We start from the raw sequence: 27,216 nt of genomic DNA, 5'->3' as shown, positions 1-27,216 counted from the left end.
TGAAAATATTTTTTGTTCGTTCATTTTTGTAAGCAATGATACAAGCGATTTTTATTTTTTGAAAAAAGAAATTTCGAATCGTTCATGTTCCGTGAAAGAGTGGGAGCCTGATCTTTGAATTATGGAGCTCTTGATAAAAGATGCGTAGCTTCATTTTCATTCTCGCTCCTAATTTTTGCATATATATGACAAAAATAAATAAATAAATAAACGCAGCGATAAGTATACCTCCTTCTATCCCCTTGCTAAACCGTCATTTTTACTCACTCTCGCAGTCGCCGCCCTCGAGCTCTCTCTCCGCCATGGCCCAAACCCTAGCACGCGCCGTCGCCACCGCCACCGCCACCGCCACGGCCTCCGGCGCCGCCGCCGCGGGCCGCCTCACCATCTTCTCTCTCGTCGGCAAGCGCCTCCTCTCGACCACGCCCTCCGTCACCTCCCCTCCTCCGCTCCCGTCCCTCCTCTTCCGCCGCCGAGCCCTCGGCCGCCCTCTCTCCCGCGCCGTCGGGTCGGCTTCCTTCGGCGCGGCCGGGGCTCGGTTCGCCCCCATACGGTGCCGCGTGAACCGGTCGGGGGGCTCCCCGTACTCGCCGCTGAACTCCGGGTCGAACTTCAGCGACCGGCCGCCCACGGAGATGGCGCCGCTGTTCCCCGGGTGCGACTACCAGCACTGGCTCATCGTCATGGACAAGCCTGGGGGTGAGAACGCCACGAAGCAGCAGATGATCGATTGTTATATCCAAACCCTTGCCAAAGTTGTCGGGAGGTAGTGGGTTTACCCTTATTCTGTTTTCCTCGTGGTTTGGAAGATATAAGAAAGGATAAGTTGCATTGACGTAAAGTAATTTGTTAGAAATGCGCGGAGATGCCCACTTTTGGATATGGTTACGGTTTCGGACACCCTTTGTTCGTGTGAAATGTTTTGGTAACACTCCTCTGACATGATGAATTACATAGGAACCCCTGTAGAAAACCCGAAATGTAAGGAGTTTTGGCATAAGTTTACTAGAGTTCAGATTATTAATAGAAATGTTGGTGCAGGTAGTAAGGTTGGTTCTGTTATGAACTGTGTATTAGTTACTAAGTCAAGAAGTCGAATTTGTTTCTTTTGCCCCGTGTAGTGCTTACTGTACGAACTGATTGGAGGTCCTTCTTTATAGATTTTAGGCTATGCCTTTTGGATTGATAATCCCCGTGTTTGATTGTGTTTGACATTTGAAAGTTATGTGATATTGATGAGCGAGTTTGCATCAGATGTGCTAATGATTTAGATGATGAAATGTTGGGGCTTTAGGTTGATTTTAGTGTCCCTTGTGTTTGCTAATGTGCATCAGTGAGGAGGAATCGAAGCAGAAGATATACAACGTGTCCTGTGAGAGATATACTGGGTTCGGCTGTGAGATTGATGAGGAGACATCAAACAAGCTTGAAGGTCAGTTGTCTTTCTCTCTTTATCTGGTTTCTTTAAGCTGGTCTATTCCTCAGCTCTGAAATAATTTGTATTTGTGAACAGGTTTGCCTGGGGTATTGTTTGTGCTTCCAGACTCCTATGTTGATCCTGAGTACAAGGACTATGGGGGTAAGGCTTGTTCCTTTTAGATGAATCGTGAGCTATCCTCTATTTATCATTGTGGCATATAGTTTGGTAATGACATATTGACGGTTAAAATGTGGATATATTATTTTTCGTTTTTCGTTGGATCTTGAGTATATTTCAAGGGTAAATAATGGCTTCAATATTGTTTCTTTAGTTTCTGAAAGCCTGGCTTACCTATAAAACTGGATTTGATTGCTGAATGACTTGTTTTGACTGGGCAAGAATTTTGGTTGTTCTCACCTTGCATGTTGTGGTGCCCTAGAGGCATCAGTGTGAATGTTTAATGAAAGATTAGATGTGGAGAGCATAGTGAAATACATTCACGCATCTAGAGCATGAACTGTAGAATTTCGTAGGATATCCTGATCAGACGAAGCTGTGTCTTTTTCAATGTGCTATGAGCTTGATGCATTTAATGAACTGAAAGAAGAAATTGCTTACTTTTAAAAGGTGTTATGTCTCCACCATTTATGTTTGAGTGTAAAAATATATGTTTGTTTGTTCAATTAGTTATAAACTTTGCATGTGTAGTTGACAAAGAAAAGTTCAAGGCTGCGTTTCTGCTGGGACTTTATGCCATTCTTAATGGTGGAATCACTCGTGTGGAGTCAACATAGGATGATTTTAGTTTAATGACTGGTTATGCATATATGTTGTTTCCCTAGTGAGTATGAGTGTGTGTTGTGGGTGATGATAACTAAAATTTGTCTATTAAAGATTTCTAAATGCATGATAGTCCATCTTGGCAAAGCTGAAGAGTCTGTCGACAATGTTCAGCTTTGAATGCTAATGGACTAATATCAAATGTCTCTCTTAACTATGCTCAGCTTTCTAGTTCCATGTAGCTGCAGTTCAGTGGAGATGAAACAGAAGTACTTCATCGTTACACTAAATTCTGTTTCATCACAAGTCTGATTGGTTATTTTATTGCATGGGTGAGTGTTGTTAGTGATGAATAACTAAAATGTGTCGATTGGGGACATCTGCCAGCATGATAGTCCATCTTGGCGAAGGTGAGGAGTCTGTTGACAATGTTTAGCTTTGAATGCTAATGGAATTATATCAAATGTCTCTCTTAACTATTCTCAGCTATCTAAATTTCATGGATATGCAGATCAGTGATGAAACAGAAACACTTCATCATTACACTGTATTTTGAGTTTGTCATGAGTTTGATTATGGATCTTATAGTGACTAGTGTCTCAATAATTTTAGGCGGTCTTTAACAAGTATGCTTATTTTGCTGGCTGCAAACTGATTGACGCACCGAGACATGGACCTTAATTTTTGTAAACAATATAATGATTTATGCGCTTTTGAGAATGCTTTCGCATGGTGCATTGCAAGTCTCAGAAAATAATATTGACTTAATCGATAGAGCTGAACATATCTTTTTTCTGCTCAGGATGATTGAATGCGGTTGTTAAATGTGAATGCCGTCTACTTCTATGAATTTCGCATGGTAGAGAAACAGACTTTATTCTTGTAGACAATACCGAAAAAAAAAAGACTTTTACATGGATAAGGTGGCCTGTGCATGAGATTCTGAAAAGTTATATCCTTATTCCTGCATTTGTCAATAGACTTGGTTAATGTTGTTACTGTGACAGCAGTACCACTTCTTTGTATTCCACATGGGAAATACTTTGGCCTCGTTTTGGCAATGCTTTAAGATACTGTGTAGAGCTCTCCATTTTGAAAAATATTTAATATTATGGACTTGTTTGGCAATCTATATAAATTAACTGTTCTTTACAATGTTCTTGTTTTTGCTTCAAAATGATTTTTGGTTGTTTTTGCTGCTGTTCTCTTTTTTGTTCAAAGAGACAAATGTAAAAGTTGATTTTTTTTATTTCATTACTATGTATGTGGAAACTATTGTCTAATAGATGTTGATAAAAGTTTCTTCTCCACTTGAAAACATTAAACAGTTCTTGTTTTGGGTTCTGAAAAATCGTTCGCTAAAGAAAAATTTTCAAAATCACTTTTTGGAAAAGCGCTGTCGTCTTGGTTTGTCATAGGCTTATTGAGAAAATAAATCAAGGTAAAAGCATTCGGTTTAGAAGTCCTTTTGTGGAGTCTCAGCAAAAATGCGGTAGAGGGTGGTTGTGGTAGATTGCTGGCCAATTGATTATACTCTGTAGTGCAGATGATAAAAATGGTCATTTTACCCTTTTTACTTAATTTCCATGTATAGAATGGTCCTTTTTTCTTTATTAGCGCCACATGGGTATCCTTTGACGTAGTTGCCCCCCCGGGACTTGTGTCCTTTGGCTTGGATGCTCCATGTACGACGGAGTTGCGAAAAAAATGGAAATGGGAATATTAAAGGCTCATCAGCATGCTTTGTCGTAATTCTAAGGCATGGTACAAATCCGGGGATATTAAGATGTGGTAGCATGTCATGCATGCCATCTCTAAATATGGAGCATATACAAATCCAATTCACCTTTTTGTTTGAACTTACTAGTGTATTAGTTTCTAGCTGATCTTGATGTCATAGAAGGGTATTAACTTATACTGCGGTCTTGCTATATGTTGTAGCTGAGCTGTTTGTGAATGGAGAGATTGTTCAAAGATCACCTGAGAGGCAAAGGAGAGTGGAGCCGCAACCTCAGAGAGCTAAGGACAGGCCAAGATACAATGACAGAACAAGATACGTCCGCCGTAGAGAGAACATGGGTTGATCTGAGAAATTGGTTAACAATATGTATATGGGTTCTGTTTAGAGTATGCCGTGCGGGGTGGCAAGTCTTTATCCATGTTCCTGCAATATGCTTAGTCGACTTTGGACCGGGGTGAATGGATTTATTTTGTGCTGCTCTTTCAGATTTGCATGAACTCTGTTTAATGTTGAGATGATGCATGTAAGCCCTGTGCTTGGAATTCCATCGCTGAAGAATATTCATATAAAGCTGTTATTTTATACCGAGTCTGAAAATTGGTGGTGTTCTTGGTCCAGACAAGAGTGAATGAACTGAATTGCTGCCTTTGTCGAGTTTCAGAGATGCATTCGTATGGAATAATTGATATTGATGGGTTCTGAGACAGCTCTTTTGTCGTAAATTAAGGATGATGTTCCTTAGAAAATCTTTGCCAAGGTACCGGCTGATTTGTTCGGAAGGAGTTCTTGATTCTCTGGTGTCTAAACTCTTGAGGGCATTGGTTCCAGGACGAATTAGCTCAGAAAATATTGTGTTAGCTCGTGAGTTTGTTCATTAGATATAAGAGACAAAGGCGAGGAAGTTCGTTCCCGCCCGTGTCTTAAAACCTGATACGAAAAAGTCATGACGAAGATCAAATGGAATTGTCTGCATGCGTCGCAACCGTGTCTTAACTTGCTTTCGGTAGAGGATGCACCTTACGTTGCGACGAAGTCTTTATCTCGGAGCCTCTACAATTTTTTTTTTATAAAAAGATCTAACCGTTTAAAGAAGAAAGATAAAATGAAAACAAATATAATTATGAAAAGATGAAGTCATGCCCATTCATACTGAGAACAAATCAGCTACAGGGACTAGGGAGTAATCTGCCGCAAATTCATGAAAATGTAAGTTAAGAATAATCTACCGAACTACCACCATAATCAGTCATTGCCAACTACAAAATATGGGCTAAAAAAATCTAAACGCATCCACTCTTTATAAAGAGAGAACCTGTTATAACCGAAGAATGAGAGTGTTTTGAGTGATGGTACTGGAGTGCTCACCCGTGCTCCATGAGCATTGTTTATGGTGGAGCACGGTTGTGTGTGTACATATATAGTGGGTAGAGAAAATATACCTATGATATCAAAAAGTTATAAACGAAATAATTTTAGTGACTGCCTTTCCTCATTGGATTCCACACACACACACACACACACATATATATATATATATATATATATATATAAAGGAACCAGTGCTTATGACTATTGAAGTTGTCCCCACCCATAATATAGCAAAAATGGAACTAGAGAGTGTACTTATAATACAAGTCATGTCCTAAGTTCGGGAAGATCAATAAGTCTTCCACATGGAGACATTGAAATGGTCAACCCACTCGCTAAGTACTGAGACAACCATTGGCTCAACCCCTCAGGATGCTGTTGGGTTTTATCAAAAGATACAATATCGAGTGTGCACAATGAGTCATACATGTTGACTAGATACCTTGATGTTTTTTTTTTTTTTGGGTAAGGAAGATACCTTGATGTTGATCTACTGTATTCCGTAAAAATTCCAATTAATTCATGACGAGAGGATGACCTAATCAACTCTTATTTTGGACAGAATTAATAATTGTATTAGTAGAAAATCTAGTTCCACTAAGATTGTTATGATAGGAGGCTGACCTGATCAACTCTTGTTTCAATACAATGTGTACGTTGTCTATTTTAACTGTGGCAGGGATGGCAAAAAGAACTGTCTACCGAGCAGACAAACACAAATGCCCATCTTACTCAGTAGTAAACATTTCGAATTTCCATATACTCTATCGGATATTTCGAATTTCGAGACCCATATCCTGTCAAGATGTAACTTCTTGCAATCATGTATTCGCAAAGATTTTAGTTTCTTGAAACTTGAAGCTGGATCAAGCACCTCATCTAAAGATTTGCATCCTTGTATGCACAAGTCTTCCAATGACTCCAATCTTCCTTGAATCTTCACAAGATTATGACATCGTCGCAGGTCAAGTTGTGTAAGCTTCTTCAAGTTTGATAAATTGGGCAATCTCTCAAGTAGAGGCAGTTCACCTAGCTTTAAGATCATCAAATTCTCCAAACCATCAAAGCTTTTTATTTCAGTTAGACGATGACAGTACCGCAAGTAAAGTTCGGTGAGCTTCTTCAAGTTTGATAGATCAGGTAATCTCTTCAGTAGCGGAATTTCTATGAGCTTCCAAGTTCTGAGATTCCCCAAGCCTTCAATGCTTTGCACATCAATTAGATTATGGCAGTGCCCCAAGTGTAGTTCATTGAGCTTCTTCAAGTTTGATAAATCGGGTAATCTCTCCAGTAGCGGAATTTCTATGAGCTTCAAAATTCTGAGACTAGCCAAGCCTTCAATGCTTTGGATGTCAGTTAGATAAAGGCAGTGCCACAAATGCAGAATGACTATGTTCATCATGGAAAAATTGGTGATCTTAACTTCCAAGGGAAAATGATGCCACGAAAGGCATCTCAACTTGGAAAGCATAAGCATATTGTTTTGTAGATTGGCTGGGAAATCATTTGAAGGCCAGTTATCCGGGAAAACCCTCACTTCAGGGTATCTTAGATTAGATAGCCTCTCAACTTCTTCTTTTGCAAAACAGTATATCAACTGAGGGTCAAACTTTCGGCAAAGAGCTTCAATTTTTTTTGTTCCCTGCGACAGTAAAACAAAAGGGCAAGTATAATAATCGTCTTTCCAAATATGAAAAATAAATCTAAGCATTAGTATAACCAAAAAAACAAGTTCCCTCACTTTCTTTTCTTTCTATACTATATATCGATCAATCCAATCTCGACTTATTCAGCTAAGCCGAACATTAGATGCAAATAGAACCTGAAAGGAATTTTTGAATTCAATTCTTATGGAAACAATAATCATGAGATAAGAAATAACTTCCCTTAAACATTATTGAGCAAACAATCACAGTGAAAAGGCATGAAATTTTTCCGCTTGATGGGGATAAAGTAACTGAAATGCAACTTTACCTTCGTTTCCATCACCATGTCCAAACCTTCCTCATGGTTCCGCAACCAAGTTTGCTGTTCTCGTTCCTTATAACATTTTCGACGAAAAATGTCTCTACCAAGGCCTCTTAGCTGAGCATGCATCCATAGCTTATTGTGTTCGTCGATTTTTATCAAAGACATTTTTTGAAGGACTTCAAGACCTTCCTCTGGGAAGAGATTGGAATCTTTCCACAAGTGGAGCACTACCCGTTGATCAAATCCAGTGAAAAGACAAGCTATATCAAGAAAGAGATGCTTTTGCCATTTATCCAAGGCATCATAACTTATTTTCAAATTTCTTTTTACTTCATTGAGAGGAACTTGTTTCAACTTCTTCAATATCTCATCCCAAACATCTTTCCTTCTACGCGGAAGTAGCTTACCTATAGCCTCAAGAGCAAGAGGAAGACCTCCCGTACTTTTGACCACTTCTGTGGAGATAGCAACATAGTCATCCGAAGGGTAATCTCTTCCAAAAGCATGTTTGCAAAAAAGTTGAAGAGATTGATTGAAGTTCATGCTCCTAAGCTCATATGGATAATTAACCTCAGGAACCTCGATAATATCCTTGTTTCTACTAGTTATGATAATCGTACTTCCTAAACCAAACCATGCAGGTTTTCCTACCAGTGCATCCCAATGAGTCATTTGATCAACATCATCAAATAGCACCAGAACCTTTCTATCCCATAACCTTTCTTTTATTCTCTTAATTCCTTCCTCAACATTGCTAATGTTTGACCACTTTTTTTTTAGAACGTCAGAGATTAGTTGATTCTGTAAACCTTCGATGCCCTTTAGCTTCGAAGTTTCGCTGATGTTAGAAAGGAAGCAATGAGCTTCAAAATTATGTGACAGCTGGTTGTAGATGATTTTGGCAAGAGTAGTCTTTCCAACACCCCCCATACCATGGATTCCGAGAATTCTTATATCCTCCGAGTCACCACACATCATTGTATGGATTTCCTTCACACGATTTTCAACTCCGACCAAGTAGTCTGTCACCAGCAGATAAGCCGTTTTCAACTCATCTATAACCTTCTGGACAATCTCGTCTATCAGTTCTCCTTCACCTCTAATATTATGAAAGGAAAAGGGAAAACATAATTAGAACAACAAGGTAATATTATGGAAAACATTGCGCCAAAGTGATAACCCAGAAAATGACATACCTATTCTTCTTTGAATTGTCCCATCCGTTTAGATCGGCAACGTGTTTGAGAGCAGCTTTCCACTCACTGACCTTCGCACCAAATTTCTCCTTATGCAAAAGAAAGGCTTCTTTATAAGACCCAATTTGATGACGAACCTCTGCCGGAGCAACGTCATAAAATATGGGCATAACCTTCTGTCTCCTTATTTCACTACACTCCACAATTTTGACCAACTCATCAAGACACCATTTACTAGAGGCATAGCCCTTGGAAAAGATGGGAATTGCAATTTTTGATTGGCTGATAGCTTTGAGCAACTCAGGACCAAACTCCTCTCCAACTCGGAGCTCTTCATCATCCTTAAATGTGTGGATTCTAGCATCTAACAACCTGGTATAGAGGAAATTTGTAATGCCTAAACGAGTATCTGGCCCCCTAAAACTCAAGAAAACATCATAGTCATATCCAGATGACCTGGAGGTTGATGATGGTGAGCCGTCCTGCTGGTATTGTTTTTCCTGTTTCGGCAGCATCATATCAGGGAATTGCGGTGAGTTGGAGACACCTGCAGCAGTAGCTTCCACACTACCATTATTGATAGCCGATGAGGATGCCGAGTCACTGACAGAAGTTACCCCCATTTTTGTTTCTGTCACAGCTGCTATTTCTTCTCCCCTCAAAGATTCTGTGTTTTCACCTGTTTTACGAAAAATGTTAAGCAATAATAACCACAAAGAGAATTCAGGCAATTGCAGAAGGCGAGGCAACTTCAAGGAAATTTATTATGTTCAGTAGAAATTTCCTTTTAAGTTATAAATCGTGGTGATATGACACCTATCCCTGTAGACAGTAGCTACAACTTGTGAAATTTTGAGTCCAAAGTGATTTTATTCCATATTCATAGATTTTCATCTAATTAAAAGGAAAATCGACAAGGAAATTATGTGGTAGTTATTATAGGAGCATTACATGGTAATACTAGCCAAAACAATTCCTTCATCTAGGGGATGACTGTCTATTTCACGTTTGTGTTGTCTATGTGTCTCGCCAATTGATCAAACTGCTATTTCAGTGAACACTTTAGCCATTTGGCTTTGGTTTTCTTGCTCTCCAAAATTGAGCACCATGAAAGAGGCAGCAGGAAATTGGTCTTGGAGTTTTGCAACTATGCCTCTCATGTAAAACTCATATTCGTCATCCTTCAACCAGTCCGTGGTAATTTGGCCAAAAGCGGACCAATCCGTGGTAAGACAGTGTTCAAACACTGCATCCACATCAACATATGAAAACAATTATGTGCATAAGATTTCCGTACAAATATAGATGAAGCTAGAAGGAGACATCTATCATCAAGTGTCCTTCCTTTGGGCTCAGTATAAACTTGATAGACCATGAAATGAATTAAATTCTTGAGGTAAAATGAAGTACTCATGCAACATAGCTTCCAAATCGCATATGATGACTTGCTACGCTGTCAAAAGTTATTTAGAAACTAAACCGAAGAAATAACCTCGTAAACTTCCAGAAAAGAGTGACTAGTTAAGTTTCTTGTAAAGTAGGATACATGTACCGCAAATCATTTCCATAGAGGTGCAGCGTGATTGATATTTCCAGACTAGTGATGAATCAACTAATGAAATGATCCCCTGAACTTGAAGGATAAGCACCTCATGAGAATCTTCTGCAGATAAACCTATTGAATGCTTATGACCTTTCACCAGCAAGTTCATTTGGGAATGGCGAAATATGCATTTATGACTAGACAGTAGCGCCCGCAAGAGCCTTTGTGATTAACCAGCAAGCAATTACAGAAAGGGCTTGTGGCCAAGTAGCTCCATCGAAGGTTTATCTCTTTCTACTTCTAGGCTTTCCAGACTTTCAAAGAAAATAGCATCTATTTTATATTTTTAAAAAATCTAGGTGAATGATTCATGCGCCCACTTAACCAAGTGAAGCGGGCCCACTGAGAAAAAACCCTCCCCCTGCTCTTTTAAGAGGTGGGCATTTTTTGTCCTGCTGAAAAAGCTTACAAGATAGCTAGTATTTCCATGCTATGGTCCTTCAAAATGGGCACTGGATTGACCTACTCCGGTTTCAGGTTAGTCTCAACAGTCTGATAGCCTAGCAATCATTGACGATTTATGGGATTTCTTCTCTTCAATCCGGCATGAACTGAACTCTTCTTATCAGAGTTGAGTCCCAATGCCATTTGGCTGGTCTATAAAACATTGGTGCACCTTCAAAAGCTACTGAGGTTATGCAGTTGCTTGAAGTTGGTTTGCATGAGCATGGATATGCTCCCAGGTTAAAGCAGGGCTATGGGTTGTGTGAATGGTACCATTCAAGTGTGGATTGGTTCAAGAATTTCCTTTTAGCTGAGGCAAGAAATGAACTCGAAATCAGAAGTGATATAAAATGCAATGACATGCTTCTATGGAAGTTAATGCTTGTGGTGAGAAACTATTTGATCGGAGGTGGTCAACAAGATGCAACAGCCCTACTAACTCCTAGACAGAAAGTTTATGCTTCCTTTGCAAAGTAACAAAGTTGTCAATCCTAGAAGTTTTAGTCTGCATTTGTTTCATGAGCCTAGAGTCCAGTTTTATGACCAAAATGGGAAAAAAAACCAAAAACTACAGTACACAAGCTTCTCTGATCTTTTGACCTATGATATGCCTAATTCATTCCTAGTTTTCACACTGGTTTTCCACTAATTCCCATATTGTTGAAGTACTACAGTGCTCCTAGAGGAGGAAAATGTCAGAAAATAAGACTAGAGACTGTTATTCCACCCAACCACTAAAATAAAGGAGCATACATAGAATCCTGGAATCTGACAATACTACACATATAAACTATTGTAAGCATACCGAGACTGAATACGTTAAAGCTTACCATAGACTCTGTCTGAAACTTCCAACACCCCTCCATCGGGCAGATTCCTGTAAGAGAATATCCAGAGTAAGGCCAGAGTGCACCAGGATTAATCCATATGCTTAACATCAAGCATCTTGACACACTAGAATTGCACTCAGGTAAAACCAAAAGTCATGTTACTTCATTTTACATAACACGTACTTTATGGTGGAGAAAATTATCTCTGTAGACTAGGACAGATTGTAAGTCTGTAAACCAATAATTTGCTCGGGAATGGGAGCTACTTGCTGTCGTTGTTCATTGCATCAAATGTGCATAGTAAAAGGTCAAATAGATTTATGTTGGTAATGTTGTCATAAAGAATTTAGACGATCCCAGTTGTAAACTTCAGCAGTTTCTAAAAAATCGACTCACCTTGTCCTTTTAGACAAATCATCTTTCTCTTGGATGATCTGGTCGGGCAGTGGCTGTGACTGCCGGTCTTCAATCATCCTCCGTACTTTAGACATCGAAGGGCGCGTCGGAGGGAAGTCGGATGCACAAGCCATCGCCACGTGCAACAGTCCCACTAACTCATCCTGGAAATTCTGGCAATCTCCCAACTCAGGATCGAAAGCATCAACAGTCCAGTGCTTTCCGGTGGTGGGCTTAACCAAAAATGCAAGATCAGCCCCATCAGGCATTTTCCCAGTTAGAAGCTCCACAAGAAACACCCCAAAGCTGTAGACATCCTCCTTTTGAGGGTCAGCGGCCTTCGATGTGCCATTCGCAGGCGCCTGGATGTGGGTCAGGCCGTAATCGGAAACTAACGGATCATAGGATGCCGTGAGGAGGACATTGGTTGACTTGATTTTTCCATGGAAGACATTGGGACCTTGAGAATGCAAGTACTCTATGGCCCGGGCAGCTCCAAGAGCGATGCCGCGCCTGATTTCCCAGCTAAGCAGGGTCTTTTCCGACCGACTGCCTCCATGTAAAAGTCCGTACAAGCTTCTCAGGGGCACGTAATCGAACAACAGGAGCTTCTCGTCTCTACTGTAATAGTAAGCCTTCAGGGGGAGTAGATTCTCGTGTCGCATCGCTCCCAATGCGTTCACCGTCTTCCTGAATTCACCAACGGGCAAGGCCACATCCCTCAGCCTCTTCACAGCCACCGTCCTCCTGTCCTCCAGGACCGTCTTGTAAGACGTCCCGACGGTCCCTTTCCCTAAAACCTCGGTACTGCCCATCAAAAAGTACTCCAAGTCAAACCCCTCCTCCGAAGGGTCCAAGAAGACCAGCTTGTTCGCCGCGCGTGCCGGCTTCTCCCCCTGAATTTCCGCAGCCTGCAGCACGGGTGGTGGATTGTTCTCCCCCGCTGCTCTGCTCCTCCTGTCACCCGACCTTCGCCCCGGATTACTCAGAGTCCCCGCCGCCATCATAACCAGAAAAGAAGAAGCCCCGAGTACGATCCGGTCACGCTATGCTCTCACTGCTATGGCAAGCATAAGACAGCTTCTTTCTCTTTCGTCTCCTCAGCCTCGTTAGCTCCAGGTCTTCGTCTTGCTCTTTCCCCCTCCTGGTCAACGATATCAGTAGCAGGAATAAAGTGTCTCAAGAAGAAAGGTACTTTACATTCACCACTGTGATCAACAGCGTGACATGAATCTATCCAATGAAGGACAGACACGCGACTTCCGGTGCAAGGAAGGACAGACTTTTCATCCAGCCATCATTGACTGAATTGCACAGAGAGCTTCTGTCTTCTTCTCGATTTTCATTTTTAAATATTCTTTTTCTCCCCCACTCCTTCAAAGACCAGCACGACCAATACTTGATTAAAAAAAAAGGAAAATACCATAAAAAACCTCAAATTACATCACTTATAATAAATTTACCATAAATTTTTTTTATGACACAAAAAACTCCAAACTATGTCACTTGTAATAAATTTACCCGGAACTTTTTTTTGTGACACGAAAAACCCCAAACTATATCACTTGTGACACATTTACCCTACAATACTTTGGCCATGGACATTTTCGTCTTTTTCCTTTTTCTGGTTTTTTTTCCTTTTTTTTTCTTTTCTTCTCCGGCGAGGGCAGACCTCGCCTGAGTCGGGCGAAGTCGCCCGACGCCGGATTTGGCGAGGGCGACCCTCGCCGGCGATCCGACATTTCCAGAAAAAGACGAAAATGCCCATGGGCCAAAGTATTGTGGGGTAAATGTGTCACAAGTGGCATAGTTTGAGATTTTTTGTGTCACAAAAAAATGTTCATGGTAAATTTGTCACAGGTGGCATAGTTTGAGGTTTTTCGTGTCACAAAAAAAAAGTTTAGGGTAAATTTGTCACAAGTGGCATAGTTTGGGATTTTTGGTGGTATTTTCCCCAAAAAAACATTACATATTTTTCATCTATCTTCTGGAAAAATAACTTACTTTCTGCAAAAGTTGAGCGTCTCCGATGTTTCTGGGCCACTGGGGTTACGTATAGGGCCCATGGACCCGGAATTGGGTCGAAATTTATGTAATCTCGCATTGAATGGGCTTTTCTGGCCCCAATGAGTTTAGCCGCTATTTTTAAGAGCGCGATTTCTAGTGTGTTACGAGATTAGGGCATGTGGAGATGCCTCCCTTCACCGCGAATCAGCAGGACTTGACAGCAAGCGATTCCGGCGTGTGGTCCGGAAGATACGAGCATCCAAAGCCGCGGCCACGGGTGGGTGACTGGGTAACTTTCTCGCGAAGCTACGGATCAATGCACATGAGCTTTAGGGTCGATCCTTGGTACGGATTCGGAATATTACCTGTGATCCTTCCGGTGACGCAAAAATCACGCGATTTGGTTGTTCTTGGATGGATTATCGAGTCCTTGAAGCCTGTAACTTGAAACTGGATACTCTAGAAATCTAGTTTTAAGCGTGCGTGGTCACTTTCGATGACTCATGCGGCCCGACCCGACATTTGATTGCCGTGTCGTTTCCGTTGGAACCAACACGCAAAACACTACAACATGTGAATTTCTCCTAATTTTCGGAAAATAATCGAATTGTCTGTTATTTTCCAGAAATTCCGAAATTTTTAAAAAAATTATGGAATATGGTATTCTGGACATCCAAAAATTTGCTACTCCATCCGGTCTGTCAAAAAATACACATTGGAGGTGGAAAATTCTGATACTTCTTAGACTTTGAAAGGTTTGATACAATTATGTAAGAAAATAGGAACCGATGTATATATATATAGTTTTATTTGTTTTCTGAGGACATTGGGTTGCGTGGAGGACCCATGGACACGGAATTGGGTCTTGTAGGGATTTTTCGTAATTTTGAACCAAATGGGCTTTTTGACTCATTGATAAATGCGTCAAAAGTCTTCAAACTTATAAAGTACAGCTGAGTCTTAAAATTTATAAAAAATACAATCGAGCCTTAAAATTTGTTAAGTTAATATAATTAAGTCTCACGGTTAATCCCATCTAATTTCTTCTTCTTCTTCTTCTTCTTCAAGCCTCATTCGGGAGTTCGTTTAGTGATTCTTGGCATGATTGGGGTGAGTCGAGGCAAAAGCACTTTCGACAAGTGCTATGAGATGGAGTTCGGGGAAGCGACACCACAAGGAAGGAGGAGGGCTTGTTGTTGTCAGTGAGTTGGATGGTCAGTATGAAGACGGTTTTGAGGATGTTAGAACCGTGAGCATTTGAGAAATTTAATCTTTTTCAATGTTTGAGATACTTGTCTTGTATGCTGCCTGATGTGTAAGAGCTTGAGACCACTTTCTAGGTGGGGCTTCTTGCGATTGTAGTTATTGATGGAGATTTTGGAAACATTACGAACATGTTTCTTGATTCTTTTCAGGTTTGGTGTTTGGTCCTTTATCGTGTTTTTTCTGGGGGTGAAACAGAGAAAACTAATCCTTGTCTGGATGAGAATGTTAAATGCTGAAAACTTTCACTTGTACCATAAACTAAATGATGTCGGAGTTATGCCGTCAGGGCTTTGGCCTGGTGATGCGTGGATTCGGTTTGCTAGGTGTGTGTCCAAGGATTGAATCCCAGGGAGAGCGAGAAAAACAATATGATAGTTATCTATCGGCTGTTTTGATTAAATCCAAATGTTTTGTCTGTGGATTTCATGTGTTAGAAAGGTAGTACCTTTTATCCGGCGGCTATTCAAGATTACATTTGTGCAGCATTGATGTATCATGGGACTATGGAAATTCGACAGTTCCCACGAGGGTTTATCGGGTGATTGGTTCCATTCTTGCTATGGTGGAAGCAGTGAAACGCAACGTACATACACTATTTTGGACTTTGTTGCGGGAGTTTTTCAAACCGTAATCGACGGTATCTAAGTTTAAAGTGTCGATCAGAGTTTATGTAGGATAAACCTTTTATGAATGTTCTTTTAGCGTGTATATTTGCGTCATCGATAGGCCCTCTTAAGTGAATATATATCCATAATCCAATAACCATAACAATTCCTCTTCTGCCATTTACAGGAGAGACACGACCTCGTTGATAGAGTGATGGTAACACGTCTTCACCTATATGGAAAATAGATCAAGGTACCAAAGATTTACATCATCTAGTTCATAAATATCCAATCAGGGTGGGATTGATGCTTACGTGCGTTGTTGGTTGTCTGTGCAGAAATGTGATCATGCCAAATTAACAAAGGAATCTCCGACGAGAACTTGGAGTTAATGCGGATTGAGACCGTGATATGGCCTGCAGATGATACCAATACCGAGAAGATTGGTTGATTAGTTGCTCTGTCTGAATCTAAAATCGGCATCTTTTTTGTTCCCTGTTTCATTGCTACCTTTCCTAGTTTAGGTTTCTGCTTGCCTCAAGAGAAAAGTGATTTTCACTCTCCATTTGTAAATCTTCAAATTTTTTGCCTGTAAAGTTGTATATATTGGAACCAACATCATTTTAGCTCAGTGAAGGAATGCTGAGGTTGAGAGTTCGCTCAGTGGCTCCTCTATTTCTTTTGCAAATATTTCGGTCAATTGATCACTTTTTCCATTAGAGTCTACATTGGCAGTGCAATGGCTGGCGTAGAATTCAATTTTTATTTTTCAGCATCATATCATATACATCAATGGATATCGAGTTCTGTTCAAGTGTATTGAGTTATATTGTTGCGTTTGGTCACCTGAAATGCATAAGGGATCGATTATTAGCTTTCCGATGATATTATGCCCTTTAGAAACTCTCGATCAGGGGACTAAGCTTCAGACATTACACTTGACACTAGATTGGACCATGCAACTATTTCAAGCAGTTAACATTCACTTCAAGGAAATTATCGACATACTCCAGTTGCGATAAATTACGTACATTGTCAAGCCTAATAAGTTTGCATAAGCCAATGGATATGTTGCAACCTTTTTGTCTTCTTGTTTCCATAACATCTCCCTTTTACTATGAATCAATACCGGCTATTAGTAACAATTTGGTGGAAAGGTCGTTGCAGAAACTAGAAGTAGACCTGGTGAATCTTGTGCCGTTTCGGTTTTGAAAGGCGAAATAGACTAGTCAAGATAGGCACATATATTGGAGCGTCACATGAAAATGAAGGTAATTCCTTCTCGGGTTCCCGTGTTGCCTGCAGTACAAGAGTGCAGATCCCTACACACAGCATCAAAGAAAGCATTGGAGACGTTTTTTTCGATGAACATTTAGGCATCTTGACAAAACTTAGTAATTAAGCAGCCATATCCTTTGGATCTCAGTGGTCAATGTGCGTTCGCAAAGTCCTAAATCATAAATTGGTCAACAATGACATATTCAATGAGTCAAATCAAGATGGTAGAAAACTGAGGCCTTTACTGGAATTTTACTTCAAGGTTTCAGGTAAAAGAATAAAAAGACCTCAATAGATTCTCAAGTAACTGTTGCCAAAGAAAATATCTCTGAGCTTTAGAAGATCATTTCCAACTTGGCAATTCAATGGCTGTCCAAAACAATATCCAAGCATGGATCGTGGTATCTCAAAATTTTTGAATTTACAGAACTCATCCGCATATGTATGTAATGCAGCAACTGTGTACACTCTAGAGACCAAATGATGCACTCCACAGTGGCAACCATGGTCTATAAAGACTCGAGATTCAAAATACTAGAATTACAACAGTGAACTTCCAAAGGCAACCCAGGTAACTGGTGGGGCACCAGAAAAGCTCCCTGCGCTGCTTACAAGAAGAACTATAACTGTAGTCTGCTAAACCTGCAAAAGCATGATCAACGGTGTACCCTCTAAAGCTTTCAGTTGACAACCAATGGCTTTGTTTGACTTTTTCCAGAGAAATGCCTATTAAAGAAATGATTTACAATAGTAATTGGGCAACACCATCAAGCAAAAGAAAAATTGCAGGATTTAGTTCAAGAGACAGTAAGGTGGCACCGTTTGATATAAATTATGCCAACGTGAGGACCGTTCATTGGCATGAAAATTGAGTGATATTCCAGCTCAATTTACCAATGCCAGACTGGTAAAAAAAACAGAAAGGAAACAAACAGAACATTTCACCTTCCATGCTGTCCAAAACATTGGAAGACAAGGTATCATCTGTCAAAAGCACCAGCAGTTACCAAGCTGAGATCGTCTATCCACTACAAGTCAAGCTGAAAAGTGGAATTAAGAAGGCCGTGTTTAGATCCTTCGTGCCCGCCTATAAATATACGGCAGAGCCTCGATTATCACGATTGTTACTTCTACATGTCCGCTAGAAAAATTACAATTGAAGTCCGAAACAAAATATTGCTAAACAGAATATTGTGAATGTAGAAACTCTGGAAACTTACACGATAACCTCTAATTCCACTTCTAATATTATTCATCTGTTAATGATATTCAATTAACACAAATTAATACTTAACTCTCAGATAATTAAGAAGAATGTAAGAGAGAAGACGCGAGCTGATGCCAAGATAGTCAATCTTGGAAAATCTGAGTAGTCTGTTGACAATGTTTAGCTTTGAATGCTAATGGACTTATATCAAATGTCTCTTTTAACTATTCTTACCTATCTAAATTTCACGGATCTGCAGATCAGTGAAGAAACAAAAACATTTCACCATTACACTGTATTTTGAGTTTGTCATGAATTTGATTATGGATCTTATAGTGACTAGTGTCTCACTAATTTTAGGTTGTCTTTAACGAGTATGCTTATTTTGCAGGCTGCAAACTGATTGACACACTGAGGCATGGACCTTAGTCTTTGTAAACAGTATAACTGATTTACACGCTTTTGAGAATGCTTATGCATGGTGCATGGCAAGTCTCAGATGATAGTATTGACTTGATCGTTGGAGCTGAGTATATATTTTTCTGGTCAGGATGTTTGAATGCAATTGTTAATTGTGAATGCAGTGGACTTCTATGAATTTGCATGGTAGAGAAACAGACTATCTTTCTTGTAGACAAACGGAAAAAATGACTTTTACATTGATAAGGACGCCTGTCCATGAGATTCTGAAAAGTTATATCCTTATCAGTACACTTATTGATGGACTCGCTTGATGTTGTTGTTGTTAGGGAAAATGACACAAACAGTCCCTAAACTTTGACTCAACATGCAATTTGGTCCCTGAACTTTTAATTTATTCAATATAGTCCATGAACTTTAACCCAATGTTCAATGTGGTCCTTGAACTTTCAATTTGTTCAATGTGGTCTTTGAACTTTTGATACATATTCAATATAGTCCCTGAACTTCCTTCCATTAATTCAAGTTCAGGGATTATATTGTACATTTTCATATAGTTCATGGACTAAATTGAACATATACCAAAAGTTCAGGGATTATATTGAACAAATTAAAATTTCAGGGACCACATTGAACATTAGGCTAAAGTTCAGGGACTACATTGAACAAATTAAAAGTTCAGGGATCAAATTACATATTGAGCTAAATTTCAGGGAATATTTGTGTCATTATCCCTTGTTGTTAATGTGACTGCAGTACCACTTCTTTGGATTCCACGTGGGAAACACTTTGGCCTCATTTTGGCAATGCTTTAAGATACTGTATAGAGCTCTCCATTTTGAAAAATATTTAATATTATGGACTTGTTTGGAAAACTATATAAATGAACTGCCTTTTAAATGGTCTCGTTTTTGCTTCAAAATATTTTTGGTTGTTTCTGCTTTTGTTCTCTTTTTTGTTCAAAGGGACAAATCCAAAAAGTCGATTTTTTTTTTCATTACTATGAATGTGGAAATTATTGCCTAATAGATATTGTGTACATGTTTTTTCTCCACTCAAAAACATTAAAACAGTTCTTGTTTTTGGTTCCGAAAAATTGTTCGCTAAAGAGTAATCTTCAAGATCACTTTTTGGAAAAGCACCATCATCCATAGGCTTATTGAGAAAATACATCAAGGTAAAAAAGAATTTGGTTTAGAAGTCCTTTTGTGGAGTCTCAGCAAAACTGCGATGGAGGGTGGATTTGGGGTAGATTGCTTGCCGATCGATTATACTCAGTAATGCAGATGATCGACTATACTCAGTAATTCCCTTGTATATAATGGTCCTTTTTTTCCCAAATACCAGCACATGGGTAGCCTTTGACTTAGATGCCCCCGGACTTGCATTGTAACTGGGGTAAGTTTTTCGATGCTCCATCTATGGCGGAGTTGCGAAAGCGTTGGAAATGGGAACATTAAATGCTCATCAGCATGGTTTGTCGCAATTTTAAGGCATGGTACTAATCCGGTGTATGCAGTAGCACGTCATGTATGCCATCTCTAAATATGGAGACATATTTCATTCATCCAGTTCACCTTTTTGCTTGGACCTACTAGTGTAATAGTTTTGAGCTGATCTTGATGTCATAGAAGGGTATTGACTTATACGGCGGTCTTGCTATATGTTGCAGCTGAGCTGTTTGTGAATGGAGATATCGTTCAAAGATCGCCCGAGAGGCAAAGGAGAGTGGAGCCGCAACCTCAGAGAGCTAAGGACAGGCCAAGATACAGTGACAGGACAAGATACGTCCGCCGCAGAGAGAACATGGGTTGACGTGAGAAATCCATGAACAATATGCATATGGGTTCTGTTCAGAGTATGCCTTGCGGGCTTGCGAGTCTTTATCCATGTTCCCGCAATGCTTAGTCGACTTTGGACCGGGGTTGATGGATTTGTTTTGTGCTGCTCTTTCAGATTTGCACGAACTCCTTTTATTGTTAAGATGATGCATGTAAGTCCTGTGGTTGGATTTCCATAGCGGAAAATCATATAAAGTTGTTTTTATACCGTGTCCGAAAACCGGTGGTGTTCTTGGTCCAGACAAGAGCGAATGAACTGAATTGCTGGCTTTGTCGATTTTCGGAGATGCGTTCCTGTGGAATAATTGATATTGATGGGATATGAGACTGCTCTTTTGTTGTAAATTAAGGATGATGTTCCTTAGAAGATCATTGCCGAGGTGCTGGCTAATTTGTTTGGAAGGGGTTCTTGATTCTCTGGAGTCTTAAAACTCTCTAGGGCATTGGTTCCAGTTCCGGTTCCGATTCCGGTTCCGGGACGAATTAGCACAGAAAATATTGTGTTAGCTTGTGAGTTTATTCATTAGATTCAAGAGACAAAGGCGAGGAAGTTTGTTCCCGCCGGTCTCATAAACCTAATATGAAAATGTCGTGACGAGATCGAATCGAATTGTCTGCGCGGCGCAGTGCTCATCCTTAGCCCACAATGTGTCGCAACTGTGTCTTTAACTTGCTTGTTGCGATGAAGTCTTTATCTTGGAGCCTCTATGATTTAGAAAATAAATCTAGGGTTAATATCATTAAAAACCGTAAATTGATATACATGTGGTAAATTTATACTAAATTAATTTTTTGACCATCAAAAATCCCAAATTAGTACGCCCGTGAAAAATATACCTTTCGTTAGTTTACCGTCAAATTGCTGAGTTGAATAACACGTGGCAATTGACGGGTGTACCAGTTTAGAGTTTTACCCCTCTGTTTGTCACAAATTTACCAATTAATGATTTTGTTGTGGTATTAATCCAATTTAACGGAAAATAAATTTGTTACAAACGTACTAGTTTGGGGCTTTTAGTGATTAAAAAAATTAGTTTGAAGTAAATTTATTATATATATACTAGTTTGGAGTTTTTCGTGGTATTAACCTATAAATCTAATCAATTAAGGAAGAAAGATAAAAGTGAAAACAAATTTGATTATGAAAGGATGACGTCATGTCCATTTATATTGAGAACAAGTCATTTAGCTGTGGGGACTAGGAATAATCTACCCTAAATTCGTGAAAATGTAAGTTAAAGAATAATTTACCAACATAATCGGTCGTCCTGAATTACAAAAATTGTGTCCAAAGAATTTAAGGGCTATAATATCACGAAAACCCCAAAACTTGTACATTTGTGACAAATTTATTCCAAACTAATTTTTTGACCACTAAAAACCCCGAGCTTGTACATGTGTTAACAAATTTACCCTCCGTTAGTTTCCGTTAAATTAGATTAATACCACGAAAAATCACAAACTGGTACACCCATGTGTCATTTAACTCAGTAATTTGACGGTAAAATTTAACGGAAACTAACGGAAGATAAATTTGTTATAAATATACCGATTTGGGGTTTTCCACGGTGTTAATCCAAAATTTAAAAGCATCCACTCTTCATAAGGAAGGAGAATCTGTCATAACTTAAAAAGGAAAGTACTTGTGTGAGTGGTCACCTGTGCTCAACCAGTGAACAAATATCCATATATGAGAGGAAAATACAAAATATATATAAAAGGAAAGGCAATCCCTAAATTATTTATATTCCATTTTTGGAGCACCAAAATCAATCCTTCTAGACCAAAGTTCAACCACTGATGCCAGTGGCCACCTTTTTTATTTGAGAAAGAGAGGTGAGGAGTTCGATTCTTCATTTTCTTAGGAGATTTTAGAGGTAGGGACGTTTAGTTTCGGATATGGGTTTCGACTCCCACGCCCCGCAAAGAGATATGGCGAAAGACGAAAGTCTGAGAGTAAGTTGAGAGATAAAATATGATAGGAAAAAAAAAAAAAACCAAAGTTCAACCGGTGCATTTACATTCAATTGATGATATCACAATCTTACGTGTGAGCACAAACGGAAATAATTCCTTGCGACACTTAATTTGCGGAACACGTGTTCCCCTTATAATTATTCGATCCTCTCAAATCAATCGGATAACAAGACTTGACCCTATGATCGATCTCTCGCGCAAGCCCACGCCTTCCGCCTCTTCAAATTAAAATCTGTCGCGGAACTCGATCTGCCCGCCATAATCAGTCGTCCCCGACTACAAAAAAATTGCCCATATAAAGAGAGAACCTGTTATGGCCGAGGAACGAGAACATACTATAATCATTGATCATAATCCTAAATAAGCTGGACGTGCAAGGCGTGAAAGCCGTAGGCTTCATCGTAGGGGCCGGACGAGGCCCGGAACGGGAGCTGGAGCAGAGACCGGTGGCCGAGCGGCGGACCGAGGCCGGCCGCCAGAGACTGGGTCGGCAACGAACCCTGCTCAACCTTCGCAATGGTCGTGACGAGCCGGGACTGCCCCCTCTCGACCGTGCTCGCCGGAGCTCTCCTAAAGCGGAAAAATGAACGGAAAAGCTTTCTCGAAAACCCTAAAATAAAACGGAAGGAAAAACGAAAATGTATTTAGCATTCCGGAAATAAGAGTTTTCCATCATCATTTTAACCAAAGTTTTTGCTTATTAAAGATCGGTCATTTGAGATTCTGACATGGACGTACTCATCAGATGACGCGGTCGTGTCGGAATATATTCATATAAAAACCTAGCGCACGTCCTCTCTTCTTCACCCCACCCTCCCTCCCTCCCCCCTGCCCCGCCCCCCTCCGCCGCCGCCTCCGCCGCTCGGCGACGGCGTTGGACCTCGCGAAGGGCCACCGGCGGCCCGTCGCCGGCCCGATCGACGTCGATCCGGCGTCCCGGGCGCGCCCAAGATCCGAGGTCTCCATTTGCTGCCCCCGCTCGGCCGAAGATCTCGTCGACCCTCGTCTTGTTCTGCTGTGCCGTGTAAGTTTTTCTTGGCTCGGTGTCGATTCTTTGCGTGACTTTTGACTGGTAAATTTAACTGATACAAGGGGCCTCGGCTCAGCTGACGATTGAAAATGCGAAGGGACTACTGATCTTTCAGCTCGAAGCCCGGGCACGATGAAGAGACCCTTTGCCGACGCGGCGGCCGAAGTTTTGCCCGAGGACATCGTCATCGAGCTGCTCCTGAGGCTGCCCGTCAAGTCGTTGATGCGGTTCAAATGCGTCTGCAAGCGGTGGCGGTCTCTGATATCCGACCCGGACCTGGCCAAGACCCACCTGCAGAGGCTGAAGGCGGGAGACATGGTTTCAAGACAGAGGATCTTCAAGACCAGCCCCATCGAGACCATAGACTACCAGGCGTACGACGGCGTCGGCGGCATTGATGATCGCGCGGTGGTAGAGTTTCATGAGCTGAGGATGGAGGATACTGCCTGGGAGCCATACCTCGTGGGGTCCTGCGATGGCTTGGTATGTTTGTTTGTCCCCGGCAGATTTCTCTTGTATAATCCGTCCACCAGGGAGTGCAAGGATTTGCCCAATTCCGATCTTTTTCAACTGGATGAGGGTTGGGATTTGCCCGGTTCCGATCTTTTCGAGCTGGAAGAGCTATTCGTTGGATTCGGATACGACCCTCGATCCGATGACTACAAAATAGTACAGGGCGACGGTGTCGAAAATTGGCAAGTGGAAATATTTTCGCTCAAGTCCGCTTCTTGGAGAATCAAGCAAGTCCAACCGGAAAACGACCTCCCGGTTACGGAAAGGGGAGTTTATTGGAATGGGGCCTTACACTGGTGCGTCATCGACGAGAGCAGAAGCAGGGGCGAGAGTGTGATCATGTCATTCGATTTGTCGGAAGAGAAATTCCATCAGGTGCTTTCGGTCCCCGAAGTCGATGGGGAAATACTTTTCGAGGGACTTGGAACTCACGGGGCCAATCTGTTCATATACCATGTTTCCATCATAAATGACTGCTTCGAGGCATGGATAACAGGTGACAACGCATCATGGACAAAATTTTTCAGTGTTCTGACTGATGGCATATCTCTCTACAAATATGTGAAGATTCCCGCGTGCACAAGGGGCGGAAAAATCGTTTTTCAGATTGATATGCACCAGATGACACTGTTCGATCCGGAGGATGATACTTATGAGGAATATCCCATCCAAAGCGACAACGATGTCGAATCTGTTATCTATTTGGAAACTCTTGTTTCTCCCTATCTTGGCTGTGAGCGGTCAAGAATCGAGAGCCTTTAAGAGTTGTTCCTGTGCATTTTAGTTTTACCGATTTGGTTCGAGTTTACTTTCTTGCCAAGATCTGGCCATCTTGAGCTATTGAATGATCTTGTGGATTTTGAAGAAGAAATAAAGAGCGTCCATTGTGCTTTCAGTACTCTGTCCTAGGGGTGTGCATGGTCCGGGTGGGCGGTTCCCACCCCGGAACCGTGGACCGCCCGCTACAGGACCGGTTCCAAAAATTGGAACCGAGAACCGCCCGTCGGTTCCATGGACCCGCCCGAGAACCGGACCGCCGGTCCGGTCCGGTTCTTGGGCCGGTCCATGGAACCGGTCTTAACAAGTTTTCCTAGACAAATAAAAAAAAAAATCTGTGGACCAACATCGGATCAACAGAACAAATTAAAGGAAAAGAACATAACTTTTCATACAATTCCTACACTATGATCGATTATATTAACCACGTCATCCATAAATCAAGTGGGTACCCATTAATTATTGAGAAAAATGACCAAGGTATCCCAACTACACAAGAGCTTCAGACATGATAACAAATTTTCTTCTTTTTTTTAATTTTTTTTTGTCAAATTTTTTTAATTAAAAAAATAAATATATTATTATTATATTACCGATCCGGTCCGGGTGGGCGGGTGGACGGTTCCACACCGGGAACCGGCCCAAACAGTACCGGTTCCAAAAAATTGGAACCGGGAACCGGACCGGTTCCGGTCTGGTTCCGGGCGGTCCGGGCGGGTCCCGGTTCTTTTGCACACCCCTACTCTGTCCTCTCCAGATTTGAGGTTAGATTCTGCTCGTGCTAGAATATTCACCGCACTAGCTAATGTTGTTGTCCAATCTGGTTTCGTTTAATTTCACCGGCAATTTATTTGGTCTCGTTATGGAGTGAACATTCAACTATAATCGAGTGAATGTTAAAGCAAGCACATAGTAATTTGGTTGCAGTGGAATGAGAGACACATGATTGTAATGAGAAAACTGAATAACTAGGTTTACACAAAGCCTTAACCATAAGTCGACGAAAGCAGAAGTTTCAGTTTAAGCACCTATTAGAAGACACAGCTAAATCTGCCTAGTGACTGAGGAACAAGCAGAATCCATTCAATAAATGTTGTAGAATTCGTTACTTTTTCCACTTCCCCTTGAAAGTTGAACACTCCGGATAAACGAAAGCTTCGACGGGAGTGAGACATAGTAATTACAAGCTGGACGCAATCCACGTCTAGACTTGTGAAAAGGCTGGTAGCATAGGACTTTTGCATGCATAGTGAGGGCCGGTATACAGGAGTAACCAATCTCCATCGAGTTTGAGCCTTATGACAGCAATGCGAGGGTCGATTTCCGGCAGCAGTATTAATCTGGGGCTATTAAGATATGGCTCCGAGTCGTGTGTGCCATCTCTGACTACGGAGTGCATTTTTCATAAATCCAATGCACCTTTCCGTTTGGACTTACTAATGTATTAGTTTCTAGCTGATCTTGATGTCATACAAGGGTATTAACTAATAGTGTATTCTTGCTGTTTGTCGTAGCTGAGTTGTTTGTGAATGGAGAGATTGTTCAAAGGTCACCTGAGAGGCAAAGGGGAGAGTGGATCCGCAACCTCAGAGAGCTGAGGACAGGCCAAGATCATCCAAGGACAGATCAAGACATGTTCGGCGCAGAGAAAACATGGGTTGATGCGACAAATCGGTGAACAATATGTATATAAGTTCAGTTCAGAGTATGCCATGAGGGAATGCAAATCTTTATACTTGTTCCTACAATGCTTAGTTAACTTTAGACTGGTGTAAATGGATTTGGTTTTTTTGCTGCTCTTTCAGACTTAATATGAACTCCGTTTATTGTTAGCATGATGCATGTAAGGTCCTGTGCTTGGATTTCCATAGCCAAAGGAAAATCATATAAAGCTGTTATCTTATACCTAGTCCAAAGATTTGGTGCTGTTCTTGGTCCTGACAGAGTGAATGAACTGAATTGCTGCCTTTGTCGAGTTTTCGAAATGCATTCCTATGGAAGAATTGATGTTGATGCTTTCTAAGACCGCTCTTTTGTCGTAAATTTATCTAATGTCCTTTAGAGAACCATTGCCGTGCTGGCTAATTGTTTCGAAGGGGTTCTTGAATCTATAGTGTCTCAAGTTAGACATGTCAAACTGGTGAGTCGGGTCGGGTTTGGATTGGGTCATAAATGATCCGACCCAAAAACTGTTTATAACCCATTTAACCTGTTTATGATTCATTTATCGCAATATAAATTTCTCGACTCAAACTCGACTCAACCCGACACATTTAACTAAATCTAGGAGAGCTTGTTTGTTATGATTTTTTTTAAAATTATATTGTTAAAACACTTTTATGCAATACAAATCTAGTGGACAATTTACATATATATTTTTTTAAAATTGAGATTCCGTTTGTTTCGTAGAAAATGTTACATTTCTAGAAAATATTTTCTAGGAGATCATTTTATTTTCCTATATTTTGGCTGAAACTTGAAAATGAATAAGAAAATATTTTCTGTTGTTTGGTATGGAAAATCAAATTTGATTTTCCTTTATACAT

At 40.7% G+C, this 27,216-nt stretch overlaps 3 protein-coding genes and 1 long non-coding RNA gene across 5 annotated transcripts; 2 read left to right on the top strand and 2 right to left on the bottom strand.

The window, feature by feature from the left end:
* Window positions 1-265: 265 nt before the first annotated feature.
* Window positions 266-4,525, top strand: LOC115683591 (multiple organellar RNA editing factor 2, chloroplastic-like). The gene is made up of 4 exons (XM_030608133.2): window positions 266-766; window positions 1,335-1,432; window positions 1,514-1,579; window positions 4,142-4,525. Exons 1-4 carry the CDS (start codon window positions 303-305, stop codon window positions 4,282-4,284), a joined length of 771 nt encoding a protein of 256 aa, XP_030463993.1. The 5' UTR covers window positions 266-302; the 3' UTR covers window positions 4,285-4,525.
* A 1,445-nt stretch (window positions 4,526-5,970) lies between these two features.
* On the bottom strand, window positions 5,971-12,882 carry LOC115683557 (disease resistance protein RPV1-like). The gene is made up of 5 exons (XM_056318547.1): window positions 11,750-12,882; window positions 11,354-11,400; window positions 8,477-9,155; window positions 7,284-8,379; window positions 5,971-6,951 (listed from the first exon to the last, which is right to left on the bottom strand). Exons 1-5 carry the CDS (start codon window positions 12,754-12,756, stop codon window positions 5,971-5,973), a joined length of 3,810 nt encoding a protein of 1,269 aa, XP_056174522.1. The 5' UTR covers window positions 12,757-12,882.
* Window positions 12,883-17,239: 4,357 nt separating this feature from the next.
* Window positions 17,240-18,553, bottom strand: LOC130138713 (uncharacterized). The gene is made up of 2 exons (XR_008817042.1): window positions 17,851-18,553; window positions 17,240-17,547 (listed from the first exon to the last, which is right to left on the bottom strand). It is a non-coding gene; the product is annotated as an uncharacterized LOC130138713 (long non-coding RNA).
* A 4,611-nt stretch (window positions 18,554-23,164) lies between these two features.
* LOC115683590 (F-box/kelch-repeat protein At3g06240-like) lies at window positions 23,165-26,579 on the top strand. 2 transcript variants are annotated; one of them, XM_030608130.2, is made up of 3 exons: window positions 23,165-23,374; window positions 23,496-24,813; window positions 26,185-26,579. In XM_030608130.2, the coding sequence occupies exon 2, from the start codon at window positions 23,513-23,515 to the stop codon at window positions 24,653-24,655; it is 1,143 nt and encodes a 380-aa protein (XP_030463990.1). In that variant the 5' UTR covers window positions 23,165-23,374; window positions 23,496-23,512; the 3' UTR covers window positions 24,656-24,813; window positions 26,185-26,579. The 2 variants fall into 2 exon arrangements, with proteins under 2 accessions (XP_030463990.1, XP_056175663.1); XM_056319688.1 differs by having other exon boundaries at window positions 23,478-24,813.
* Window positions 26,580-27,216: the final 637 nt, after the last annotated feature.

Source organism: Syzygium oleosum, unplaced genomic scaffold (assembly GCF_021117445.2).
Source record: "Syzygium oleosum isolate NSW1041296 unplaced genomic scaffold, Sole_v2.1 Sole_v2.01, whole genome shotgun sequence".
NCBI classification, from domain to species: Eukaryota; Viridiplantae; Streptophyta; class Magnoliopsida; order Myrtales; family Myrtaceae; genus Syzygium; species Syzygium oleosum.
Note: the sequence above shows the minus strand (reverse complement) of the source record. Positions and strands in the feature narration are given on the sequence as shown.

Coding starts and splice junctions, on each gene's coding strand:
- LOC115683590 (XM_030608130.2), top strand. CDS start 23,513: ATGAAGAGACCCTTTGCCGACGCGGCGGCCGAAGTTTTGCCCGAGGAC.
- LOC115683557 (XM_056318547.1), bottom strand. CDS start 12,756: ATGATGGCGGCGGGGACTCTGAGTAATCCGGGGCGAAGGTCGGGTGAC. Junction 9,156..11,353: donor AGTTTCAGACAGAGTCTATG/GTAAGCTTTAAC, acceptor TTCGTAAAACAG/GTGAAAACACAGAATCTTTG. Junction 6,952..7,283: donor ACATGGTGATGGAAACGAAG/GTAAAGTTGCAT, acceptor TTACTGTCGCAG/GGAACAAAAAAAATTGAAGC.
- LOC115683591 (XM_030608133.2), top strand. CDS start 303: ATGGCCCAAACCCTAGCACGCGCCGTCGCCACCGCCACCGCCACCGCC. Junction 1,433..1,513: donor GACATCAAACAAGCTTGAAG/GTCAGTTGTCTT, acceptor ATTTGTGAACAG/GTTTGCCTGGGGTATTGTTT. Junction 1,580..4,141: donor TGAGTACAAGGACTATGGGG/GTAAGGCTTGTT, acceptor TATATGTTGTAG/CTGAGCTGTTTGTGAATGGA.